This window comes from Urocitellus parryii, chromosome 10, assembly GCF_045843805.1.
Source record: "Urocitellus parryii isolate mUroPar1 chromosome 10, mUroPar1.hap1, whole genome shotgun sequence".
Classification (NCBI taxonomy): domain Eukaryota; kingdom Metazoa; phylum Chordata; class Mammalia; order Rodentia; family Sciuridae; genus Urocitellus; species Urocitellus parryii.
In genome coordinates, this window is record NC_135540.1 from 16,552,849 (window position 1) to 16,578,451 (window position 25,603).

The following is a 25,603-nucleotide window of genomic DNA, read 5'->3' on the forward strand; positions in this document are numbered from 1 at the left end:
GGTGGCATCCACTCCCTCTGCCCAGAGCTGGCCTGTGTGCCCACGAAGCCGCCAGAACCTACCCAACAGCAGCGCTAGCTGCACCCCCAGGCTCCACCTCAACATCCACCTCCTCACCTGGCCCTAACCTGTTCAGCCTTTCCAGTCGCAAAAGAAAAGGGTGTGGCCCAGGAACCCTCACCCTGGGGCGCAGCAAAGACTGAGATTCCTCACCCCAGCCAGAGCGCACGGCGGCAGGAAGGAGGCCCGATGCCCACACACTTGTCTTGCGGGCCAGTTTTCAGCAGTGGCAGCTCAGGTGTCCAGACTCGCTGCCACTCGGTCTCCGCGTCTCCCCAGACAAATCCCGCCGGCAGTCGCCCAGCAGCGACTGCTAACCGCGCATGCGCGAGCGGCGTCCAGCGGCGAGGCGGCCGCGGCCCCAGGCGCGTGCGACGCTCACCTGCAGCTGGGCGCTCAACCGCCGCGGGCCCTGAGCCCGCAGTCCAGCGCGTCCTCCCGGGCTCGCGCCGCGCCGCTCCGAGACAGCGGATCCTGAGCGCCGGCATCTCTGGGCAAACAGTAGGTTCCATAATTGGGCCCTGAAATTTATGTAAATTGCACCATAATTGGATCCTGAAGTTTAGGTTCATCACGTTTTTGGACGGTGCTCCCTTACAGATGCAGCAGGTTTAGATGAGCATTCTAGGTTTCTTCTAGAGTTCTGCACTTTAAGATGTGAGCTGTGATTGTTATCAGCAGGAAGGCCGGCTATTTCATCGGCGTGTATGATATATATATTAGATGTTAAGGTAATCAATTATATATGAAACACTGCATTTCTTTCTACAACATTTTTAAGAATTTACCTGAGACGCATGACATCCATTGAGCCTTTTCTTGGTGGTGCTAGTTTTGAATAGTCATTTAAAGTGTTGCCTGCTTTCCCTTCTGCACAGCTCCAACTCTCCATTTGTAACTGATAAGTAATCTGTGTGAACAAACTTTGAGGATGTGTAAATATCTGGTTCTTCATCAAATTTACTAAATTCCACTCTCTCTACCCTGAGTTTAGGAACTATCAACAATACTTGCCTCGATCAGTGATTTTCTAACTCTCATTTTCCTTCTATAATAGGCAACCTTCCATTAGAGCTTTTATTTATCCATTCATCTAATTTATCATAGGTATAGAATTGTAGGAGCTCCTCCTCCTCCTCCTCCTCCTCCTCCTCCTCCTCCTCCTCCTCCTCCTCCTCCTCCTCCTCCTCCTCCTTTTCAATGAATTACAGTCCATTTCTGTGCTGAGTTATTTTGGTGCTCAAATGGTCCCAGATTTGATAAATGGAGGTCTTTAGAGCTAGCTCTTTGTGCATGTTTGGCACAAAATTTGATAACTTTTGACATATCACAACAAATACTGAATTAGTCAGCTCCAGTTGTTTCCCTGTCCCTATCCCTAAGCAATCACAGATTTTTGTTTTGATTAGATTGCATATTTTAAGAATTTAATATAAATGGAACCATACAACATGTACTATTTTTGGGGGGGGTTGTCTTTTAATCTGCATTAATTACTTTGAGTTCCATCCTTGTGTTTGTATTGTTAGTTCCTTTTAATCACTGTTACTCCTCTGTTTATTACATGCACATCTTAATGGACAGGTCTTGTCAATTACAAATAAATATGCTGTAAACATTCACGTACAAGTCTTTGGAGGCACATACGTTTTAATTTCTCTTGAGTAACTAGGAGTGGAAAGGGTGAAATGTGTGGGAGTGCATTTATTTGACTGTTTAAGAACATGCTGAGAGCTATTTTCCAAACTAGTTATGCTATTTTATGCTCCCATTAGCAATGCATGAGAGTTTCAGTTGCTGTACATTGGTAAGATTGTTTAGTAGGTCACTTTAATTTTAGCCTTTCTAGCAGCCAGCAATATCTGTGGTTTTAAATGCTACATAGTTTTCTTAACAATTACCAATACGGTCTGTAGAAGTTGTATTCCCATAAACAGGGTATGAGAGTTTATTCTCAACTTATCAAGGAAGTACTCATTCATCAAATTTTCTCCAAAGTTTTTATAGGAAATAGGTGTTGAATTTTTGATAGGTTTTGTTTTCAGCCTCTGTGGAGGTAATCATATGATTTTTGTTTTCTCCTTAGACCTCTTGGGATTGTATACTATCATGACAGCCTCCCTAAAAGAATCCCAACAATTTCTTGCACTCTTGGTATAAATACCAAGCATGATATGTTAACGTGGCTTGGAGGCTACTTCTAATTCTGCATTTAGGAATTCTGCACTATCCTCATAAAAGATATTGCTCTGCAGTTTTCTGTGCTATCATTATAGGGATTAGATTCTAATGTTATATTTACACCATTAAAATAATTTGGAAAAATTCATATTTTGCTGTATTCTGAAACAATTTAAAAGTACTGGAGCTACTCGGTTTCCAAAAGGTTAGTTCAATTCCCCTGTATAAGCACCTGGGAATGGTGCCTCTTTGTGCTGTTAGGTGATTTCTTGACCACATTCTCTATTTCTTTCATGAAAAATTGTCGGTTTAGCTTTCTGTTTTTATTGACATCAATTTTGGTAAACTGTGTTTCCTAATATATTATTCATTTTATCTGCAGGTAGAGAAATAAAGCTAACATCAGCAAAAAATATATATATTTAGCTTGTATGAACTTCTTCATAATTCATTGCCTAATAATGGCTTCCAAGTCAACACAGCATCTAAAAATGGATGCCAAAGTTCTTAGAAAGAAAATACAGTGTTTCAATCAGTAATACCAGCCCAGATTTACCTCCCACTATTTGTTCAAAACTGTCACAGTTCTACCCTAGAGTGGAAGTCCATGCAAAGAAACACAAAAGCCCCAAGACATTTTTACACATCTGTTTTAATAGAGGGTATCTCTTTCCCTTCCATTCAAGAGTGGAAACATATCTACTATTACTGCTAATATTAGTAATATTGCTATATTACTAGAAATTCACATAAATGTTCTGCTGTAATTTGGATCCAGAATGTCCCCCAAAAGAATGTTGCCTCTTGAATAAAACTGTACCAAGACTTAATTTTAATTCTACATATGAACCTGGAATATGCTCTAGCAGACTTAATTTTAAAATTTCAAAATTGAAGTTAAATTTAAAATCTTTGTAACATACATGTATCCTCTTCTAAAAGAACAACTGAATGGACACATGTGAACAGCACATCTTTCATATTTTCTTTACAAATTGGCATGTGATAAAGTTATACTGAGGTAAATGTGTGAAGAATTGGTACAGGTAAGATGGCAATAAAAATTAAGATGCATTTGATTAAAGGATAAAAAGCAAGAAATATCTCTTATATTGCTCAAAATAAATAAAGACAAATCCGAAAGAAAAAAACCAATACATTTTAAAAGATCCCTGTAAGAAACTGATGGGTGAGGCAGACAAATAATATTTTAAAAGATGTAAGCAACCAAATGAAAAGCCCAGACCCGATAATTAGGAATACTTTAAAAAGACATGTTTAAAGCATAAAATCAACATTTGTAAAAACAAATGAGCTCCACATATTTTTAAAGAAGTGTACAGAAACTATACATTTTTTTCAAAATCATACTGAACATAAGGATTCACAACAGTTCTAAACTTTTATCACACAGATAACATTCTCTTAACAATGCAATCAAATTAGAAATCAACAATAAAAATAAATGGAAATAAAGCTAACATCAGCAAAACAAAAATATATTAGCTTGTATGAAAAAACAAACATACTCCCAAATAATCCACAGGTTAAATAAATCCTTCAAATGAAATGGTTATCAAGAATATTTACATAACAAGGTGTTTAACAATCAGCCTAAATGGCACCTAGGAATAAGTTTAGAGTTTTCAATGTTATTTATTAAAACACAAGAAGATGTTTGGCACTGCCAGCCTTGCTCAAATTTGTGCTTTCTATTTCTTTAGGTATTGCAGCAAGATGGAGAAGACCATATGACAATTGGACAGAACTTGTCTGTGACAGTAGTACATTTCTGAGCTTTAGCTATTTATTGAGATTATGGGATAGCCTTGTTTTCTATGTTGATAAAATACAGTTCTTAATTTTTTAAAATGTCCCTGCCTTTACTGATTTTTAGATAGTAAATTGTAATAGTTACACACATCATAAATAAAAAGATCGATTATCACTGTTATTATTATCATTATTATTTTGGCAGTACTGGGGGATGGAACCCTGTACATTCTAAGCAAGCACTCTACCACTGAGTTGCACTCACACTTCCTGTTCTATTTTTTCCCCCTTGGCATAAGAGGTCATTTAAAACTTTCAAGGTTGCCAATTTCTTCATTGCTTTTTCTCTTCTGGATGATTAAATATTCTCACTATTTCAATTTCTGAAAGATGATATTAGAAATCAAGTTTATTTGAAGTTCCAAGTATTGCAGTTTCTTCTTGATATTCTTATTATCTTAGAATTTTCTGAAATAAAAGTGAGAAAACTTTAACTTTGAGAAAAAACATAACTCATAAATATATAATTATTTCTCTAACAATTTATTGATGGTTCATTTATTGTATCTTCGTTGATATCATTACATCACCCTTTAAAGGGAGAAGATAACTTTGCATTGACAAAAGAAATAATTCTTATTAGATAATGCCTATTTCAGTACTGTCTTGGTGTTAAAATTAGCGAAAGTGAGCCAATCCCCCCCCCAAAAAAACTAATGCCTAATGTTTTCTCTGATATAAGGAGACTGATTCATAGTGGGGTAGGGAGGGGAAGCATGGCTGGAATAGAAAAACTCTAGATAGGGCAGAGGGGTGGGAGGGGAAAGGAGGGGCCAGGGGTTTAGCAATGATGGTGGACCGTGACGGACATCATTATCCTATGTACATGTATGAAGACACAAATTGGTGTGAACATACTTTATATACAACCAGAGATATGAAAAATTGTGCTCTATATGTGTAATAAGAATTATAATGCATCCTTGCTATCATTTATTTTTTAAAAATCAACTAAAAAGTTTAAAAAGAAAACAGGACCATGAATGGCGACTTGGATATAAGAAAAGATTTCCTGGAAGAAATGGTGGCCGAGCTTCTGAAACCTGAGAGTTAAGAAGGGTTAAGGAAAGAGTGTTTTAGAAACGGAAAATGTTCGAGAAAAGACGTAGTAAATTCAAGGAGTCAAAATTGACTTAGTATGCTCTCAGTTTAGTGGTTAAATTAAGGGTTGAGAGGGGATGGAAACTTCTGAGGAGGAGAATGCAAAAAGAAAAAAATTAAACTGAAGAAATAAAAAGCTTGAATATGAAGGCTGTCTCTAAATCAGGCTGGTGACTTTGAACTTTTCTGTAAAGGCAGTGAGAATTTATGGAAGGATTTAATCCAAACAATGAAAGTTCAAAAAGTTAAAGAGTGTCATTTGGGATCTGTAAGACTCTATAAGTCTCTTGTGTGAGGTGTTGAGGAAAGATCTAATAATATGAAATCTTAGATACTAATGTTGGTTTGGGCAGTGACAATATTCATGGCTTAACTGGGGGGGGGGGAGGATTGGCAAATGAGACCACGCTGTAGTAACCTAAGGGGTGAAGGGGGAGTTGAGATGGTGAGGATGGACCTAGCTTTCAAGAAGCTGGTCTGGAGGCAAAGAGCTAGAAATAGGGCAATAAGTCAAGGCCTCCACAGTGGAAGGGGCTGGAGAAGAAGCTGGTAGCCCAAGGAACATCAAAGCTATGGGTCTGGAACAAGACACATGATTACAGGGGTATTCCAGACCAGTTCTAATGCAAGTAAATGTTGATTGCAATTCACGCATAATTATTTTTGAAATTTTTTCTACACCATTATTTAACAGTGCTCACATGTCATATTTTCCTCATAATGGTTAGTTAACTTCTGTCTCCTAGAACATGAGAAAGTATCTCATGGCTAAAATTTTAAATGAATATTTTTAAAAGTCCAAATCAATGATGTTGGATTACTGAGTTTTATGTCGAAATTAGGGAGCATTGTTTGACTGCTCATTACTTTGAAGAATGAACAACATAACTAAATTCAGAGTCAAACCTACTAGGAAATCCATGCCAGTTCTCCTTTCCTTGGACATGACATATTTATCCTATTTGTTTACTTATTGTGCTACAGAGACTTGGGCTTTTGGATCTATGGATTTGTCTCAGTTGGTTACAAGTTCCAGAATCATGAGTTTTAATATAATTTAAGTGGATAAGATCACTTGGAAACAAGTTTTATCAAATGGAATCAAAGGATCTTTAGTACCTGTAACCTACCTAAAACTGATGTGAAATTTTGTCCATAATCTGTCTCTCCACAGTTTGGGACTACTGTTAAGACTTATAAATCTTTCTGCTGCAGCAATTAGATGAGGAATACAAGTAGCCTGGGTGAATGGTACTTGATAATGTATGTAACTAAATGAGAGCCACTTAAGTATATCAATTGGCAATCAGAAGCAGGAGGATAGGATGACTAGAATCAACAGCAGTCATTTATCTCCTACAATTCTTTGGTATGAACCAATTAATGCTTTCAAAGTACTTGAAGCTGTCATTATAAAAGGCATTGCCATAGAAGCAAAGCAAGGTCATTGGTAAATCAGAGGTAAGGAACACACTCAAAAATGTATAATTACTAGAGAAAGTTGCCCAATTTTCATAAAATGCTACCTGTTTTGATACACATGTATGGCTACAAATGTGTGAATATATGTTGATACATTGGAAAACAATTGAGTTACACTTGTATTATAAAATAGAGGATTAATGAGATACAGGCATGGTTTTATTTGAAAATGTGAATGGCAACACAAGCATGGTGTCAATGTGTAGCAAACCAAACTGATATGAATACACCTCTGGAAATGAAGATGTGAACGCACAAAAATAAGCAGAAACCACATGGCTTGAATGTATTTTCAAGATTTGATGAAATGCATTATTATGCCCATGATCAGTGGTTGTAATACATTGTATTTGTTAGGTATTTAATTGGGATGCCATTTACATCTGTAACTATGTATTTCAGACTATTTTTAAAAGCTCCATACCCTTTTGAACTCATCACTGGCTACCATGAGATCATTCCTCACTTATCCAAGACCAGAAAAGAAATAAAGATGATTATTACTATAATAAAAAAAAATAGTGAAAGTGGATTTCCATCAGCAGGATTCCTGGGAAATCTGTATGTTCAGATTATCATTACAACCAAAGAATTATTGTAGATAATGTAGAAAGGCATTAGTGTAACTTACTCTGAAAACACATACAATAATTTTCTAATAAATTATAATAATTTTTAATTATAATGAAATTTTTAATTATAATAAATAAATGAAAGAGATTGGATATAAAACTTAATGAACTGATGATATTTTGCTGTCAATATAAAATAATATAGTTATTACATTTCATATGACAATAGTTTGGATTTCTTATAACTTGAAAGGGGAAAAATGCCCACAATGACTCAAAGAAATCAACATTGTTCTTTAGGAAAGAACATCATTTTCTAGTTCCAAATTCTGAGAAAAAAAATGTGTCACATGGATCTTTATAAAAAATGAAAACATAAAACTTTAAATAAAATGCAGAAATGTTGCATATCATTCTTTAATAAAAGTCTAGGGTATTCCCATAGCCTGAATCAGCCAAATTAAAGCTTTTTTTTATTTTTTCATTTTAGTTTGTTATATATGACAGAAGAATGCATTACAATTCATATTACACATATAGAGCACAATTTTTCATATCTCTGGTTGTACACAAAGTATATTCACACCATTCATGCCTTCATACATGTACTTAGGGTAATGATGTCCATCTCATGCCACCGTCGTTTCTACCCCCGTACCCCTTCCCTTCCCTCCCTCCCCTTTTCTGTATTTAGAATTGATCTAATCCTCCCATGCCCCCCCCCACCTTATGAATCAGCATCTTTAAATCAGAGAAAACATTCGGCATTTGGTTTTTTGGGATTGGCTAACTTCACTTAGCATTATATTATTCTCCAACTCCATCCATTTACCTGCAAATGCCATGATTTTATTCTCTTTTAATAATGAATAATATTCCATTGTGTATATATATATACCACAGTTCTTTATCCATTCATCTACTGAAGGGCATCTAGTTTGGTTCCACAGTTTAGCTATTGTGAATTGTGCTGCTGTAAACATTGATGTAGCTGTGTCCCTGTAGTATGCTGTTTTAAGTCCTTTGGGTATAGACTAAGGAAAGAAAAGTCCAGGACCAGGTGGATACACAGCTGAGTTCTACAAGACCTTTAAAGAGGAACTAATCCAATACTCTTCAATGTATTACAGGAAATAGAAAAAGAGGGAGCACTTCCAAACTCATTCTATGAGGCCAATATCCACCCTGATTCCAAAACTAGGCAAAGCACATCAAAGAAAGAAAACTTCAGATCAATATCTCTAATAAACATAGATGCAAAAATTCTCAATAAAATTCTGGCAAATCGATTACAAAAACATATCAAAAAGATTGTGCACCATGATCAAGTGGGCTTCATCCCAGGGATACAAGATTGGTTCCACACATGGAAATCAATAAACATAATTCATCACATCAATAGACTTAAAGATAAGAACCACATGATCATCTCAACAGATGCAGAAAAAGCATTTGACAAAATACAGCACCCCCTCATGTTCAAAACACTAGAAAAACTATGAATAACAGGAACATATCTCAACATCGTAAAAGCTATCTATGCTAAGCCCTAGGTCAACATCATTCTAAATGAAGAAAAACTGAAAGCATTCCCTCTAAAAATTGTAACAAGACAGGGATACCCTCTTTCACCACTTCTATGTAACATAGTCATTGTTAACAGTGGCCAGAGCAATTAGACAGATGAAAGAAATTAAAGGGATACGGATAGGTAAAGAAGAGCTCAAATTAGCACTATTTGCCGACAATATGATTCTATACCTAGAAGACCCAAAAAATTCTACCAGAAAACTTCTACAACTAGTAAATGAATTCAGCGTTTTTAAAGCGAAGTATCTTTCCTTCTACCCCTTCTTCCTCCACCTTCAGCTAGGTTCATCATGGTTCTCAACAGCAACAACAAAACAAATGGGACATAGGTGACAAAAGTAATTGGTGAACTGAAAGATAACTGGATTTGTGTGTTCTATCTGGTGGCCCTATCTCCAGTGCATTTAAATGCTTGGCCCTTCAGCTGGTGCAGTGCAGTAAAAGGAAAATGACTTTTTGCATAGGAAAGAACATTAGCTAGTTCTAAAAAAAAACATGCTATTTGTCTACTTATCAATTTTTAAAAATATTTTTTAGTTGTTGATGGACCTTTATTTTATTCATATATTTATATGTGGGGCTGAGAACTGAACCCAATGCCTCACACATTGAGGCAAGTGCTCTATCACTAGCTACAACCCCAGCCCTGCTTACCAATTTTTAAAAAATTTTCCAGTGCAAATATTTTATGTGGATTTTCAGAAATCACCATTTTACCCACACCAAAATATTTTAGTAATTTCTAAAAGGAAAATTGTTATGTTTATTATAGATTCAGAGTATGACATGCTAAGCAACATTTAAGTGGAAGATCTAGGCAAGTTTCAAAAAAATTCAAATTAAGAAAGCTCATCACTAAGATGACATTGTATTTCTTATTTCATTAGATTATTTTTTGAACTACAAGTTAAATAATACTTTTTCTACTTAATAAAATTGTAATCTAAAAAACTTATCTTAAATTTTAAAAGTTTTACAGTAAGTATAATACATAATTTAACTGGTTAAGGAATGCATTCTACATGAAAGTTTAAGAAAAACTTATAGGAATTAATATTAAGGAAAACAGAAACAAAAATTGAACATATATAGAACACAATTTTTTAAAATGATACAAGATTAACAAATATCTAATAACTGCCACATATTATGTCAATTTTCATACTTACCACTTTATTATTAAAGGCTTAACATTTTAAAAATATGATGTCTCTTATCCATTCTTAAGAAGGTTGAGAAATAGTTTTATTCTTGTTATGTTACTTTTTCCAAAGAATGAGTCTGATGATTTTTAAAGGAGCTGTTAAAATTATGAAAATCCTAATAATAGATATCCTGTCAGAAATTTTTAAAATAATTTTAAAATAATTTAATACATGGCATATTATTTGTTATAAATTCTATTTTATGCGGTATGAAGTATACAAAGCAAAAATAGCCAAGATTACAACATCAAAATATGAATGCTAACATGTACATTCTTAATCTGCCATGAATTTATAAATGCTAAGATCTTATGTGGTAAAAATAGAAGATGTTAGAAAAGATTCCCATTATAAAAAACAAGATGACCCCAAATAAGAAGACATAGACCAGCTTATGCCTACACCTTGTGCTGCCATATTTTATGTTTTTGATGGTGGTGTTTTTTTGCATAAAAATTCACAACCTTTAAAATTTTATTATTCCAGGCACTTGCATGTCTTGTCTGCTGCACACATTTGTTCCTGGATTCTCCCTTGCCTGAGGGTTGGCAGCTGACTTGACTGAGCTTACACTGTGTTCCCAGTACTCTTCTAGGACTGTGGTACCAAACATGGAGCAGGAAAGGTAGAAAGAGGGCAGGTCGTGGTTGATGGGAGGATGTGGACGTGCAACTCTCATCTCAGTTGACACAGAAATAAAGCAACTATGTCCTTTGTTGTGTGAAAACACTAAGGAGAGCCATGCCAGTAGCATCTCAAAGATGGAAGCAGCCTAAAGGTCATTTAATTTATTCTTTTTGTTTTATTGTTGAAGAAATCTCAGAGAAGTGTTTGTCTAATATCAAACACACACAGATATATGTATATATACAGTCCTAGGTCACTGAGACTGACTTTGGTGTTTTGAAAATGAACCCTTTGTTTTTTGTAATCTGCTAAGATGCTCCCGTGGATTGGATAAGTAGCCCCTAAAGTCCCATGTGTTGAAGGCTTTGTCACCACCACCCTATGGTGCTGTTGGGAGGTGATGGAAACTTTAAGAGGTGGGACCTATTGGGAGAAAGTTAAGTCACTGAGGATGTGCCTTGAAGGGGATATTAGAACCTAGCCTCTTTTCTTTCTTTGCTCTTCCAATATTAAGTGAGCAGCTCTTCTGCCATGTCTCCCACCATGATGTACTGTACCACAACAGTCCCAAAGCAGTAAGACAAGAAAAATATGGAAGGAAATTTTTGAAACTATGAGCCAAAATAAACCATATTCCTTATTAAGTTGATTATGTCAGGTATTTTGTCACAGTGCTGAAAGCTAACTAACAAAAATGCTAAGTTAATTATCAATAATATTACTTCCAAAAATAATGTGAAATTTAAGGATGATTAATATGAAACAAAGTTGAAATTTTCTTTATCTGATAGAGTCATCTAAATAAAAATGATTATAAATTTAAACTAAACAATAAAGGTCCCCAATTTTTGAATTTTTTTATAATTTTGAATTTTAGATAGTGAATTTTATCATGATTTTCAAAATGCTTTTTTTAATCTTATTACTTGAATTGCACAGTGGAAAGTAGGAAGGTAAACATGTTTATTTAGACTATAAGTTTCCTTATCCTGATAAAATAACTTGGGACTTTAATAAGAGTTAATTGTTAAATTTCTAATCTCTTCACAACACATGGTTTTGTTCTGCATGAATTCTGCCTAAACAACAGTATTTTATAGTCTCCCACATTATCACTCCTTTTCTAAATATTATTTTATAATTACATGAAACAGTATAAATTAGTAAGTTCCATTTCAAAATCTTACTTTGTAATATTGTTCTTTTCCAGGAAGTGACGAATGTGTACCCACGTGCTGGAAAAGAGAAGGTTTATGCTGAAGAAGTATGTGTTTCTGGCGTTTTGAACATTCTTTCTGGGGAAAAAAAATGAAACAATAATCTTCTGTAAAATTCCAGCTATTCCTTTTTATCACATTTACAGACAACAGGAATTTTATGATATTCATTTTTGCTAGAGTTCTATATTACTATTTCAAAATTTAAGCAAACCTTTAGTTCTTAGCTCCTTCTTCATAATAGAGCAAAAGAGTTGGGCTAGGAGAAGGTTTTGGTTAAAGCCTGTATTTTCATGAACTCCATCTCAGAAAATAAGGCTGCTATTGAGCCTGCTATCATTTTCCTTTCCTTTCTTTTCATTTTAATAATTTAAATGAAAATTTAGTATTTTCCTATCTTTTTCTGTCACACAACATTATTCTGCCTTTCTCTTCCTGTACTAATTAGTATACACAAGAGTTTTTTTTTTTTTTAATTGATCTTATTTTTTAAATACATGGCAGCGGAATGCATTACAATTCTTACTACACATATAGAGCACATATCTTCATATCTCTATTTGTATATAAAGTATGTTCATATCAATTCATGTCTTCATACATGTACTTAAGAGGTTTCTTTTTTTTTTAAATAACATTTACTCAGATGAATTTCTACTCAGTACCGAATGTTAGAAAACATTGTATTAACGGATCATTTTTATAACTATAACAATTGAATGATCTAGAGTTAACTCAATTTGAAACTACATCAGATAAAATTGGTTGAGGAGTTAAAATGAAACAAGTATGACAATATTTGTTAAGCCATTAATACAGCTCTGGTGGGAATGTATTGTCAAATGTGACTTCCCAGCAGGACACCCCAAAGAGCCTGCTGGTAAAGTCAACCTGCATGAATCACATATGGCAGTAAGGAAAGCCACAATCCCAGGGAGTCCTTGTAGTATCCGGTCAAATCTTTTGCCATTTTTTAATTTTATTGTTGCTGTGTTTGTGAATTCTATGTATATATTCTGAATATAAGTCCCTTGCTGGATATGAAATTTATCAATATTTTCTTTTACTCTGTGCTCTCTTGTCATTCTCTTAACGTATCTTTTACAACACATAAGTCATTTATTTTTTTCACTTGGATGATGTCCAAGTTTCTATTTCCATTTGACTGAGAGATTTTTATCATGAGTAGATGTGGAATTTTGTCAAATAATTTTTTGGCTTTTCTTCCTTAGAATCTTAAATGGATAGATTATATTGTATAGTTTTCAAATATTAAGACAGTCTTGTATTCATAAGATAAATAGCAATTGGCACATGTGTTACTCTTTTTATGTACTGCTGGATTCAATTTGCTATTTTTTGGTTGAGAATTTTATATTGATATTTATGAAAATATTTGTCTTTGTTTTTTGTTTTGTTTTTTTTTGGCATGATATTTGCCTGGTTTTCATATCAGGGTAAAATGGGTTGGGATAATTGCCATTATTTCTTCTTTCAATGTTTAGATAAAATTCATTTTTGAGACAATCTGGACTTGGAAATTTCTTTCTCAGAAGGTTTTGCATTGTTAATCTAATTTCTTCAGTACATATATTACCATTCAGGTTGCCTACTTATTTCCGGATGAGTTTTGGTAGTTGCAAATTGTGATGAATGGTTCATTTCATTTAAGCTGACAAATTTATAAGCACAGAACACTTTGTAGTGTTCCCTGTTTATCCTTTTAATGTGTGTGAAGTAGTCATGATATTCTCCTTCATTCTGATATGGTAACTGTGTCTTCTTTTTTGTCAGTTGTTAGAAATGTATCATTGTTCTTCACAGAACTAGCGTTTGGTTCCATTAATCTCCATTGGGTTGTGCTCTTATTGTTTTCTGCTCTGTCATTGTTTGCTCCCCACTGCTTGCTTTATTTTGCCCTTATTTTTTACTTTATTAAGACAGCAGCAGATGTTAATGTGAGAGTTTTCTTCTAAGATTTAGATGTGATGCTATAAATTTTTCTCTAATGTGTTAGTTGGATGCCACAAATATTGATACACTGTATTTTCATTCAGTTTAAATAATTTTCTCATTTCCTTTGAGGCATCCTATTTCACCCTGTTTATTGAGAAGAGTGTTGCTTGCTTCCCATACATTTGAGATTTTACTTATCTTTCCATTATGATTTCCAATTTGAGTGTGCTGTGGTCAGAGCATACTTTTTTATTATTTCAATTTAAATGTGATAGGCTTTGTTTTATGACTCGAGATGTGACTATTTTGGTGACTTTTCTACATGTATTTTAGAAGAACTCATTTTCGCTATTGTTGGGTATAGTGGTTTTTAAATATTCATTAAATCCAGTTGGTAGCTGTTGTTGTTCAGTTCTTTGCTCTCCTTGCTGGTTTTTGTCTGCTTAGAGGACAGTATTAAAAATCTCCAACTATATTTGTGGATAAATATATTTCTCCTTTCAGTTCTGTTAGATTTTACTTCACGTATTTTGATACTCTCTAGTTGGATGCATATTCTTTTAGAATTGATATGTCTTCTGGGTGAACTCAGCATTCAGCACATAATATCTTTCTTGATCTCTTTGGTTTTTGTTGGTCTGAAGTCCACTTTTGTATTAATGTAGCTATTATTACAAATTTCCTTTGATTTGTGCATGCATCATATATATTTTTTCATGTGTTATTTTTTTTTTTTTGAGACAGCTTTCACTAATTTACTTAGGGGCTTGCTAAATCGCTGAGGCTGGCTTTGAACTTGTCATCCTCCTTCCTTAGCCTCCAGGGTCACTGGGCATACAGCATGCACCACAATGTCCAACTTCCATGTATGACTTTCAATCTATACCTTATATTTGAACTGAGTATAGACATTGACTGTTGTATAATTTAAAAAGTTCTATTATGATGATCTCCTAATTGGCATATTTTGTCCATTTATATTTAATGTAAATACTGGAATGTTTGCATTTATATCTGCCATTTTTTTCCCCATTTGCTCATTCTATCTTTGGCTCTGTTTCCACTTTTCACAGCATTTTTGGTTTATAAGTACTTCATTAGTTGTGCAAAAATATTGGTAAAAACATTGAGTATCAAGTTTAAAAAATTGATTTGGGTTGGTAAACAAATTTTAGGTAATTACATAAGACAGTGTTTTCTTAAAATAATTGGTATTTATAAAGTAAAGAAATACTCACAAAATTTTCTGCTGGATCACACATCTTTACCTGAAATATGGTCTCCAAGAGCAAGTCTATGGGTTTATCTTTGTAGAACATTAGAAAAAAATGTACAAAGCCAGGCAAGTCCTCAGTTCTAAACAGTTTTCCTATAGATAAAAGTAAATAAATACAAATAATTCATAAATAGTTGTCCATTCCATTAAACATGGGAAGACAGCAACTATAAAAACTTAAATATAACCTATTCTTTAGAAGTCAAGTTTAAAGCATCAATGAAGTTGGAAGATGAGAAAGTAAAATATTATATCTGCTTAAATATTGATTAAGAGTTACCAGTTCTGAAGAAAAGAGGGTAAGCTGGTTTAGATTTACTGATACTCTCAGGAAATCTGTTTTGATATCTAGTACAAATTGGTTGTCCAAAATGAAGTGAAAGATAAGTGGAGAGTACAAGAACTGTAATCTCTTACTGAACTTTGTACCAACTGTGATTTTTTTTACCTGACTTTTGTAACATTTTATCCATCTACTGCCTACTTACCTTTAGTACTTAATTTTTATTAAAATACAGTATTATTTTGATATTTGAGCACATTATTTGATTTTTTAAATATTAAGATTCTTAAAGATTTACTATGTTTAAAATATGATTTTATCAGGTCTAATTGCTTTTTTCTAATATACTGCATCTTTAATTTTAAAGTGAAATAAGAGGAATAAGATTCAGTTAAATGGTCACTTTATTCATGCAAAATACATTTAACCAATTAATAAGCATGATCATAGGATGCAAGCATGTTTCAATTTTCCTTGAAACTTGGATTTTTGTGGGTGATTTAATTATATGGCTATATCTTAACTTTTGGCACTCATTTACATATTAGCCAAAGCAAGGGATTCGATAATAGGAAGAGTTAATTCATTTCCTCATCTGCTGATAGCATGCTGTAAAATTCTATTTATCAGGTTCATGTTTTTGGTAAATTATAAATAACAGAATTTTCATCACGACAAGGCAAAAACCTACACAAAGTTAAGCCTCAGTAAGACTTTGGTGTCATGTCCAGTTTATATGTGGTGATTAATGTAAATACCCTGTGCTTCTTGTACTTGAAGTTCTTGACACAGAAAATTCTTTGAGAATATTAAATTCTCAGAGTAATACAACGAGATTATTTCCTCTTGAAGTTTCTCATCAGGTATTATGTTTACCTATGATATTTTTCTTATTTTAGCCAAGGCTGAGTAAAAACCTCTGAAGTTTAAAATGTTGTGGAAACTTTGGGGAAAGCAATGTGATCAAGTAAGTATATAAAGAACAGATTGACCTTACTTGCCTCCCAATGGCAAATACATAAAGACAAATGTTGACAAGCACACGATCCCCAGAAGCAAGACCTCTAGAGCGCTTATGAGAGCATCAACTACAGCCAATCTGCAAAGCAATCAGCTGTATTTGTCCTTAGCTATTCCTCACCACAGGATACAGGTCCTTTCTTTTTTTGTCTCTGATAGTAAAAAATTGATAACGATCAAGGTCTGCCACTCAGGGAGTGGGTAAATCAAATGGATTAACACTCAGCATACATGCAGCAGTAAAAATAAATAAGAGAATGGACATAAAAATAAATAAAGAGAATGGACATAAAGCAACATGTTGAGAGTTTAAATATCTAGTTTTGTCTGGCACAGTGTATGCCTGTAATCCCAGAAGCTCAGGAGGCTGAGGCAGAAGGATTACGTGTTCAAATACAGCCTCAGCAATTTGGTGAGGATCTAAGCAACTCAGTGAGACTCTGTCTCAAGATAAAAAATAAAAAGGGCTGGGAATGCGGATCAGTGGTAAAGCGCCCCTGGGTTCAATCCCTAGTACCAAAAAAAAAAAAAAAAAAAAAAAAAGAAAAAGAAAGAAAATCTAATTTTGAGGAAAAATGTAAGGGAAAGAAATAGGCTTCTGTTATTACTAGTTATGTAAATTTACAACAGGTACAAACAAGAGAAGCATCAAATATTTTACATAGATATGTGCAGATTTGTAAGTGCATCTCAACATGTTAGAATGAAAAGCTCGTAGGGGCTGGGGGAAGTGAGAGCAGGGATTAAGGATAAAAGAAAGTAAGAGTGGGTACCTGTATGAATCAGTAACGTCAGGCACTGTGAAATGAGTACTGTTCTTCAACTCGCTGCCTTGGGGTTCAAAAGGAACAGAAGGGTAGAAAAACGGAAGGTGGAAAGAACATAAGGAAGAAAAAAGAAAGTCTATGGAAGAATTGTTAAAAAAAAAAAAAAAATTCACCCGGCTGGGTGTGGTGGCGTGCACCTGTAATACCAGTGACCTAGGAGGCATAAGCAGGAGGATCCCAAGTTCAAGGCCAGACTTGACAAATTAGCAGGACCCTATCTCAGAATTTTTAAAAGTTGGGGGGGGGGGAAACAGGGGTATAGCCCAGTGGTAGAGCACTTGCCTAGTGTGTGCAAGGTCCTGGGTTCAATCCCCAACACCACCTCAATCACATTATGGGTAGTTTAAGGAAATTTTCTGTGGTAGGTATAGTTCATATCATATTTCTATATTGTTAAAGAATGATGCCTTTATCATACTGGGAATTGCAGAGATAAAATTCCTTTCTGTAGAACTTTGTTCTTTGATATTCAAAATTTCAAGGGAGAAAGGTTGCGGAGGCGGGGGGGTTTGAACCCAGGCCCTTAAACATGCTCTTCCATCGGGCTATACCTTTGGCCCCTCGGTATTCTCCTATGTAAAAAAAAGAAAAGTACATCTTTTTCAGAGAGCTACTATGCCAGACTCTTATACATAACTGTATATATGTTGATCTGCACATGTTTAGGGTATATCTAGAAAAAAAACTTTCGCTTAGGAAATGCTGAAATTCAGGTACTTGAACATGACTTTACTATTAAAATAATAATATCTTTATAGGAATCATGCCATTCCTTTCCATTTGGTAACAAACTCTTTGACAAGTTGTTAAAAAGTTTTGAGACTATTGTGTGCTACAAAATCTTGATCCAACAAAATAAACCAATTGCTTACCTATGAATCCAAGTACTGAAAACTGAATATAAAACCAATCATTCGAAGTGATATTGTGTAAAAAATCTGTCATTTTTGTGAAGTACATCTTTCTAGCTATGATATCATCTTCTAGCTGGAAAAAAATAAAACCAAAAGGGCATTACTTCAATGCTTCTATTGTATAAGTTATATTAACTTGAAGATAGAAAATACTAACAGTAGAATACACTGAAAATGGGTTTTATGAGTAATATTTAATTTTTAATTCCATTCACAACTAGTCAATTTCAATTCTCTGATTCTGAGACTAAACAGACCCAGGGCTATTTTTTTTTCCTTTCCTAAATTCTAATCTATAACATTCAATTCAAGACCTTCTTGAAAGAGTCTGTCTGAATTCATTTTCATCTGCACAAACACTTCAGCTTCTAGGCTAAGACTGTCTGAGGTTGGGGGGCTGTTGTTAAAAGAAAAACTCCTTTAGACTGGCTGACTTTCTTCTTGTAGTTCTGAGGCTTGGAAGCCAATATCAAGGTGAGGGCAGATTTTGGGCCTGCTGAGGGTTGGATCTTCTGTGTGTCTTCACATGGTGGAAGGAACTAGCCAACTCTCCGAAGCCTTTTTCATAAGGGCACTAATCCCAATCCCCAGGGCTTCATCCCTAAGATCTAATCACATTTTAAAGGCACCACCTCCTAATATCATCACTTGGGGGTTAAGGTTTCCGCACAGTAATTTGGGGCAGAGGTACACACATTTGAGCCTGACAAAGAGTAACTAACCTTATGCTTGGGGTGATAAGTGCCATGTTCTATCTGCAGCTAGTACAGCTGACAAAGTTGTCCTTGGCAAAGAGGTGACAAAAAGGAACTGGGCATTCCTGTCCAGGCACTAAGGAACTCAAAAAGACCCTGTCTCTAAATAAAATACAAAATAGGGCTTGGGGATATTGCTTCGAAGTCCAGTACCCCTGAATTCCATCCTCGGTCCCCTCCTCCAATAAAAGAAGAGAGAGGGGGAGATGGAAATGAGAGTCTTCTTTTTCACTCAATATTTACTATGCATAATCCATAGATCAAAATTGCCCTCAAAATGTTCAGAAAAACTTGGAACTCCTCAGGCACACTAACCAGGGCACAAAATAGAGTTGTTTTTCAAACTGGAACGAGAACACTGACTGATCTTATGTTTCTATTACATTGCCACCAGCTGGGAATCAAAAGGGATTTTTTTTTCTTTCAGTAAAAGATTTTGTTTTTGGCCCTTGTCTAGCTTTCTCTCTACTCTCCAAAGATATTCTGAAAATAATTCTGACGAGTGCATATTGTTTACATACTTCTACTGGGAATCACAGCATTACCATTCAGTAATGTGCAAGGACTGAGAGGGTACACACGATGTATGTTGTACTTTTACCAATATAATAAGGCACTACAGAACTGTGCGACTCTCAAAGTGTGCGGTATACAATGTCTGACATAACACAAGTGCTCAGGGCTGGGGTTGTGGCTCAGTTGTATAGTGCTTGTCTAGCACATGTAAGGTACTGGATTCAATCCTCAGCATCACATAAATAAAATAAAGTTATATACAAAAAAGAGTATCTCATGCGTATTTTAAAAAGTGCTCAATGTATATTTGCTGAGTATAGTAAAATTGTGGGCAGAGAAATATAGGCAGAGTAACTTCTATTTTTCCCCCCAATTTTATATTTTCTCTTTAGTTTCATTCAGGTAACTCTAATTTCCTCTGTTACAGTGAACCCTGCAAGAAGGTTAATATAGAAACAATTCAAGCTTCATTTTGGTATTTGGATATAATGATATATTCTATTTTCTGGGTACCAACTAAGGTGGAGGAACACAACTGAGGAAATGTTTAGTTAGCTTTTTTACTGCTGTGACTAAATGACCTGACCAGCACAACGGTAGAGGAGGAAGAGTTTATTTGAGGGCTCATAATTTCAGAGGTCTTAGTCCATAGCAGGCTGGCTCCATTCCTCAGGGCTCAAGGTGAGGCTGAACTTCATGGTGGAAGAGTGTGGTGGAGGAAAGCAGCTCACATCATGGTCAGGAAACAGAGAAAGAGGTCTCCACTGGCCAGATATATACCCCAACACCACACCCCAATTCCTACCTCCTCCAGCCACACCCTACCACTTCAGTTAATCCCATAAGGAGTCTGATTCACTGATTGGGTTAAGACTCTTATAACCCAATCATTTCTTCTCTGAACCTTCTTGCATTGTCTCACACATGAGCTTTTGGGGGACACCTCATATCCAAACCATAACAGGAAGAAAGGATTTAAAAGAAGGAAGGAGAAAATAGTATTTTCAATTAATATATACCAAGTTCTCACCTGTAAATAATACATGGCCTTGGATTGGGCATACAGCATCAATATACAAAAATCCAATACTTGTTTCATGTGCCAACTAAAGATAAGCAATAAAATCTGTTAATATTTGTCATTATTATTTAAGAACATGTTTCAGTAATCCAAGACATTTTTTTTTACAGTTTACTCACTGCATAGTAGCAATATTAAATAAAAGTGGACAAATTCATACTAAAACTTACACTAGAAACCTCCCATCTTTATTCAATGGGAAGTACCTGCCATTGATAAACTAGGCTAAACATTACCTATGTAATTATTTTGTTTTGTTACATTTTGATCTATGTAATAAAATTAATATTCTTTCTGACATTATGCCTCATTTATAGGAAATTATATATAAAAAAACTTTATGGGGGATGGGGATGTGGCTCAAGTGGTAACACGCTCGTCTGGCATACGCAGGGCGCTGGGTTTGATCCTCAGAACCACATAAAAATAAAATAAAGATGTTGTGTCCACCGAAAACTGAAAAATAATTATTAAAAAAATTCTCTCTCTCTCTCTCTCTCTCTCTCTCTCTCTCTCTCTCTCTCTCCTATCCCTCTCTCTCTCTCTTTAAAAAAAAACTTTACAGTAATTTAATACTAAACTAGATACTGATATGAAGAACGATTTGCAATTCCATTCTCACCCTTTGGGATCTCATATTCAAATCTGAAAAGTTGGACAACGTGTATGTATCATACCTCTTACACTCTGAGACAGTTGGCCGCTGGGTATGTAACCTATCCGGGTATAAAAAGGCTGGTACTGAAATGACCTCTAGGGATCCAGATTTCACTTGCCTTCTGAATCTGTAAATGTAAGTAAATGGAGGCTTATAACTGAACATATACTGAGTTTACCAAAATAACATAAATACTTAGATATAACTTCTTTATGCATAGCTATGTAATATTTTCTTTTGAATTATTTTACTTGTTGATATATGTTACCACATCATGTAACCACTACTTTTTAGTCAAAGTATTCATTTTATAAGTTCGTGACAGATTGAAACATTAAGATATATGATATAAAATTCATTTCCTCATAAAAATTACAAGAACTTTGAAATTTTTAGGTTATGATCAGAGAAGTCCTCACACACTTGACAAGGGAACTAATATCTTATGATAATAAAGTAGTTTCAACTAAGCAATAACACCACATCATTTTTAAATGCGTAACTTTGAATTGAGTAAGAGTCCTACGGAATAGCAACGTGACCCCTGGAATCAGACTACCACACAGGGGAGGGTGAAGTCTCACTCTGGTCCACAACTCCTTCGAAAACTATGATTACATTTTGGCATTTTTCTATTAAAAGTTAATATTGACAGACTAACAAGGACATCACTAAAATACATAAACTCCTTCTCCCTGAAGCTTAACCATGGAGAGAAAGGGTAGAAGACCAGGTAAAACATGTTGAATGGTCTTCCGTTAGAGACAGATAATATGCTTTTAAATAGGATTTAAATTTAGGCATTAGTTTTTATTAAGATGTTAAAGTTTCGAGAAAATGTTTATGTTTTACTTCCTGAAAATTTAAATAAAGCAAGACAAAGTTTTATATGCGTGATCTCAATATGTGCAAAAATCAGCTCAATGACTACCTTCTTGAAAAAGTGTTCAACATCCGCAGGTGTCATGTTAATTCATAATAATACAATTCCTACCAAAATCCTTCCTTTGATTTATTCTTTTACTGGTACTGGGAATTGAACCCAGAGGTAATCTGCCACTGAGCTACATCTCCAGCCCCTTTTTTATTTTTATTTTGAGACAGGGTCTGAATTGCTCAGGCTGGCCTTGAAGTTGCAATTCTCCTGCCTCAGCTTCCTGAGTCTCTGGGATTACTGGTGTGTATCTATAATCAAGAAGTTTCAAAATTGTTCTTCTTCTTCTTCTTTTTTTTTTGTACCAGGCATTTTACCACTGAGCCATATACCCAATATTTTTATTAGTTTTTTATTTTGAGACAGGGTCTTGCTAAATTGCACAAGGCCTCACTAAGTTGCTGAGACTGGCTTTGGATCCTCCTGCCTCAGCCTCCCAAGCCTCTGGGATTACAGGCATGCACCACTGTGCTCAGCTCAAAGTCCTTCTTGATAATATTATATTGATTCAACAGTATGTTCCAGTGATTGTAAGCAGAAGAGATGAAGTAATTTCATGCAGCAAGAAATATAAGAGTGTTTTGAATACAATTTGGTTTCTTTTGGGGGCAACCAATTTCATGAAGGCTAACATCATAACAACTATTACACGAAAAATTTGAATTCCAGTAAGCAAATAAATTATAAAACTGGAGAAAATCATCAGCTATTCCTTATCCCAGGTTAGGAATAATAGCAGATTCTTTATGCACAATTCCATTCACTCAAATGAATGTGATAAATAATAATACAATCAGACAGGAAAAAACAGTAGTATAGAGAAATGAAACTGGCTAATTTAAAATTTATAAGACAATACTTACCTTTTCATAATCATGTCAACAACAGACTTTAAATAATCTTCATTACTCTGAAAATAAGGGGGGGGATGTAAGTTTAAGTATGCCTTAGTTGTATTAATATAACTTTTTTTTTTATACCAGGGATTAAATTCAGGGGCACTTGAGCAGTGAGCCACAACCCCAGTCCTATTTTGAATTTTATTTAAAGACAGAGTTTCACTGAGTTGCTTAGTGCCTTGCTGATTCTGAGGCTGGCTTTGAACTCTTGATCCTCCTGACTCAGCCTACTGTGCTGCTGGGATTACATTTTTGCTACAAGTAAATTTAATTTATGTGTGGAATGTCATTATTTCCTGATAATTTCTAGTGTTTTACACTTTCTGTAAGATAACTAAAAATAAACAATTTTCTTTAAAAGCTTTGATTTGAATATAGAAAATATGTTATTATTCTCCTTTGCCATGATAAGATATTATAATCGATTTTTATACATAAAAATCAGGATAAAAATTGTATGTATCTAGAGCCAGGTGCAGTGGCCCATAACACCAGCAACTTGGAGGTTGAGGCAGGAGGATCACATGTTCAAAGCCAGCCTCAGGAATTTAGCAAGGCTGTAAGAAATTTAGTGAGACCATGCCTCAAAAAAAAAATTTTGTTTAAAGGGTGTGGCTCTGTAACTAAGCATCCCTTGGTTCATTTCCTGGAAACACCCCCCACCTCCTTCACTGCCTGCCAAAATAAAATCTCATGTATATATTTAAAAATGTTGTGGTAATCTTAGAACAACTTATTCCAAAGAACTTCTCTTTGGGGAAAACCCTTCATTTTATGTGTATTAGCTGACAGTAAACTTGCTTTAAAATTACCCCACATTGGGCTGTGGATATAGCTCAGTTGGTAGAGTGCTTGCCTTGCATGCATAAGACCCTGGGTTTGATCCCCAGCACCACACGCGCACACACACACACACACACACACACACACACACACACACACACACATTTTTCCGGACAGTATTACTCAATTCTCAAATTTCTTTCTGTCAATAAACTTTGTGCACCTGCCCTTCAAATATCAGAATAGATGACAGATCATTTGTGAAAAGCTTTTGATGGTTTACCCTCTCAGATGATTTAAAAAAGGAAAAACTTTTCGCCTTTATAAAACGTGACCTCAGGGTCCATAAACATATCCAATATAAAATTCTGAAAGTATTCTGATGACAGAACGACAGTTCTGTTGTCAAAATGGAGTACTCTGAAAGGCAACTCTGAAAGTATGTAATTGGGTTGTTTGAAAATATCAGACATGATATAATATTTGAATTTCTTATTATAATCATAACCAAATCAATAACTATTTGTCATGCACTGAAACAACATTATAATTTAAACCCGGCATCAAAGTTATACTTCTTTAGCCTTCTACATTCTACTTTAAAATTCATTCCCCAATATCTTATTAGTCTGCACATTTTAGCAGATGTGCCTTGTATATATGTTATGTTTGCATCTAAAAATGTTCCTCAAAGGCTTATATGCCAAAGGCTTGGTCCCAGCATGTGGTGCTACTGGAAGATGGTTTATAAAAGGTGAGGTCTAGCCAGGTGTGGTGCTGCATGCCTGTAATAACAGCAGCTCAGGAGTCTGGGACAGGAGGATCACAATTTGGAGACCAGTCTCAGCAATTTAGCAAGGCCCTAAGCAACTTAGCAAAATCCTGTCTCAAAATATATATTTTTTTTTAAAGGCAGGGGCTTGGGATGTAGCTCACTGGTTAAGCATCCCTGGGTTCAATCCCTGGTACAAAAAAAAAAATGGGTCTAGTAAAAGGAAATTAGGTCATTAGAGGGTGTGCTCTTAAAAGGGATGTTGGAGCTCCTTCCCTTTTGTCTCTCTGCTCCCTGGATACCCTGAGGTGAGCAGTTTCTTCCACCATGTGTTCCCACCATGATGTATTGTGCTACCACAGGCCCAAAGGCCAATGGCCAAGCCTCCATTGACTGAAACCTATGACACTAAGTCAAACTAAACTTTTTCTCTTTATAAGTTCATTGTCTTCAGTATTTTGTCACAGTAACAGAAGGCTGACTTGACATGGTATGCTTCCAATAGTAAGAAATTAAATTAGAACAAACTAGAATGACTATTAAATCTTTAACTTCTATTATCCTAATAATTCTTCTATTGCTTGTTTTGTTTACAGGTTCTTATTTTTCTAAATATAAATACATCTTTATTATAGGAAATTTAAACAACAAAGAAAATAACAAAGGAAGAATAACAAAGATTCCTCTCTTAGCTTTCAAATAAAACCAATATTAATATCTTGGAGACCATTATTCTAAGGTTTTCTCAATTCTTTTTCTTCTATATATATTTGCTCTATCTATATATCCTTTTTTCTTCTTCCTTATCATTTTCATAGATAACATTAATTTAATGTGATGTTTTTCAACTTTTTTAACTCAACAATATAACATGGACATGATTCTGTATCTGTGTGTATAGATTTTCAGTCTCCTTTCAATGGCTGGCTACAGAGTATCACATTATAAAAATATATAACAACATGTTTAATCGTCCTGTTAATGATAGATATTTGTGGTATAAGTCAATATTATGCTTTTATAAAGCAATGATACACTTACTCTGTACAATGCCCTAAACA

The 25,603-nt window shown here is 34.8% G+C and overlaps 1 protein-coding gene across 1 annotated transcript in view; it reads right to left on the minus strand.

Moving 5' to 3' along the window:
- Positions 1 to 209: 209 nt before the first annotated feature.
- Mgat4d (MGAT4 family member D) overlaps positions 210 to 25,603 on the minus strand; it is a 47,465-nt gene continuing 22,071 nt past the window's right edge. The window contains exons 5-11 of the mRNA XM_026386168.2: positions 22,952 to 22,998; positions 21,174 to 21,281; positions 20,446 to 20,521; positions 18,103 to 18,217; positions 15,063 to 15,193; positions 11,839 to 11,946; positions 210 to 581 (exon numbers count right to left, since the gene is read on the minus strand). Coding sequence (XP_026241953.2) covers positions 210 to 581; positions 11,839 to 11,946; positions 15,063 to 15,193; positions 18,103 to 18,217; positions 20,446 to 20,521; positions 21,174 to 21,281; positions 22,952 to 22,998 — 957 coding nt within the window. The remainder of the gene's footprint in view (positions 582 to 11,838; positions 11,947 to 15,062; positions 15,194 to 18,102; positions 18,218 to 20,445; positions 20,522 to 21,173; positions 21,282 to 22,951; positions 22,999 to 25,603) is intronic.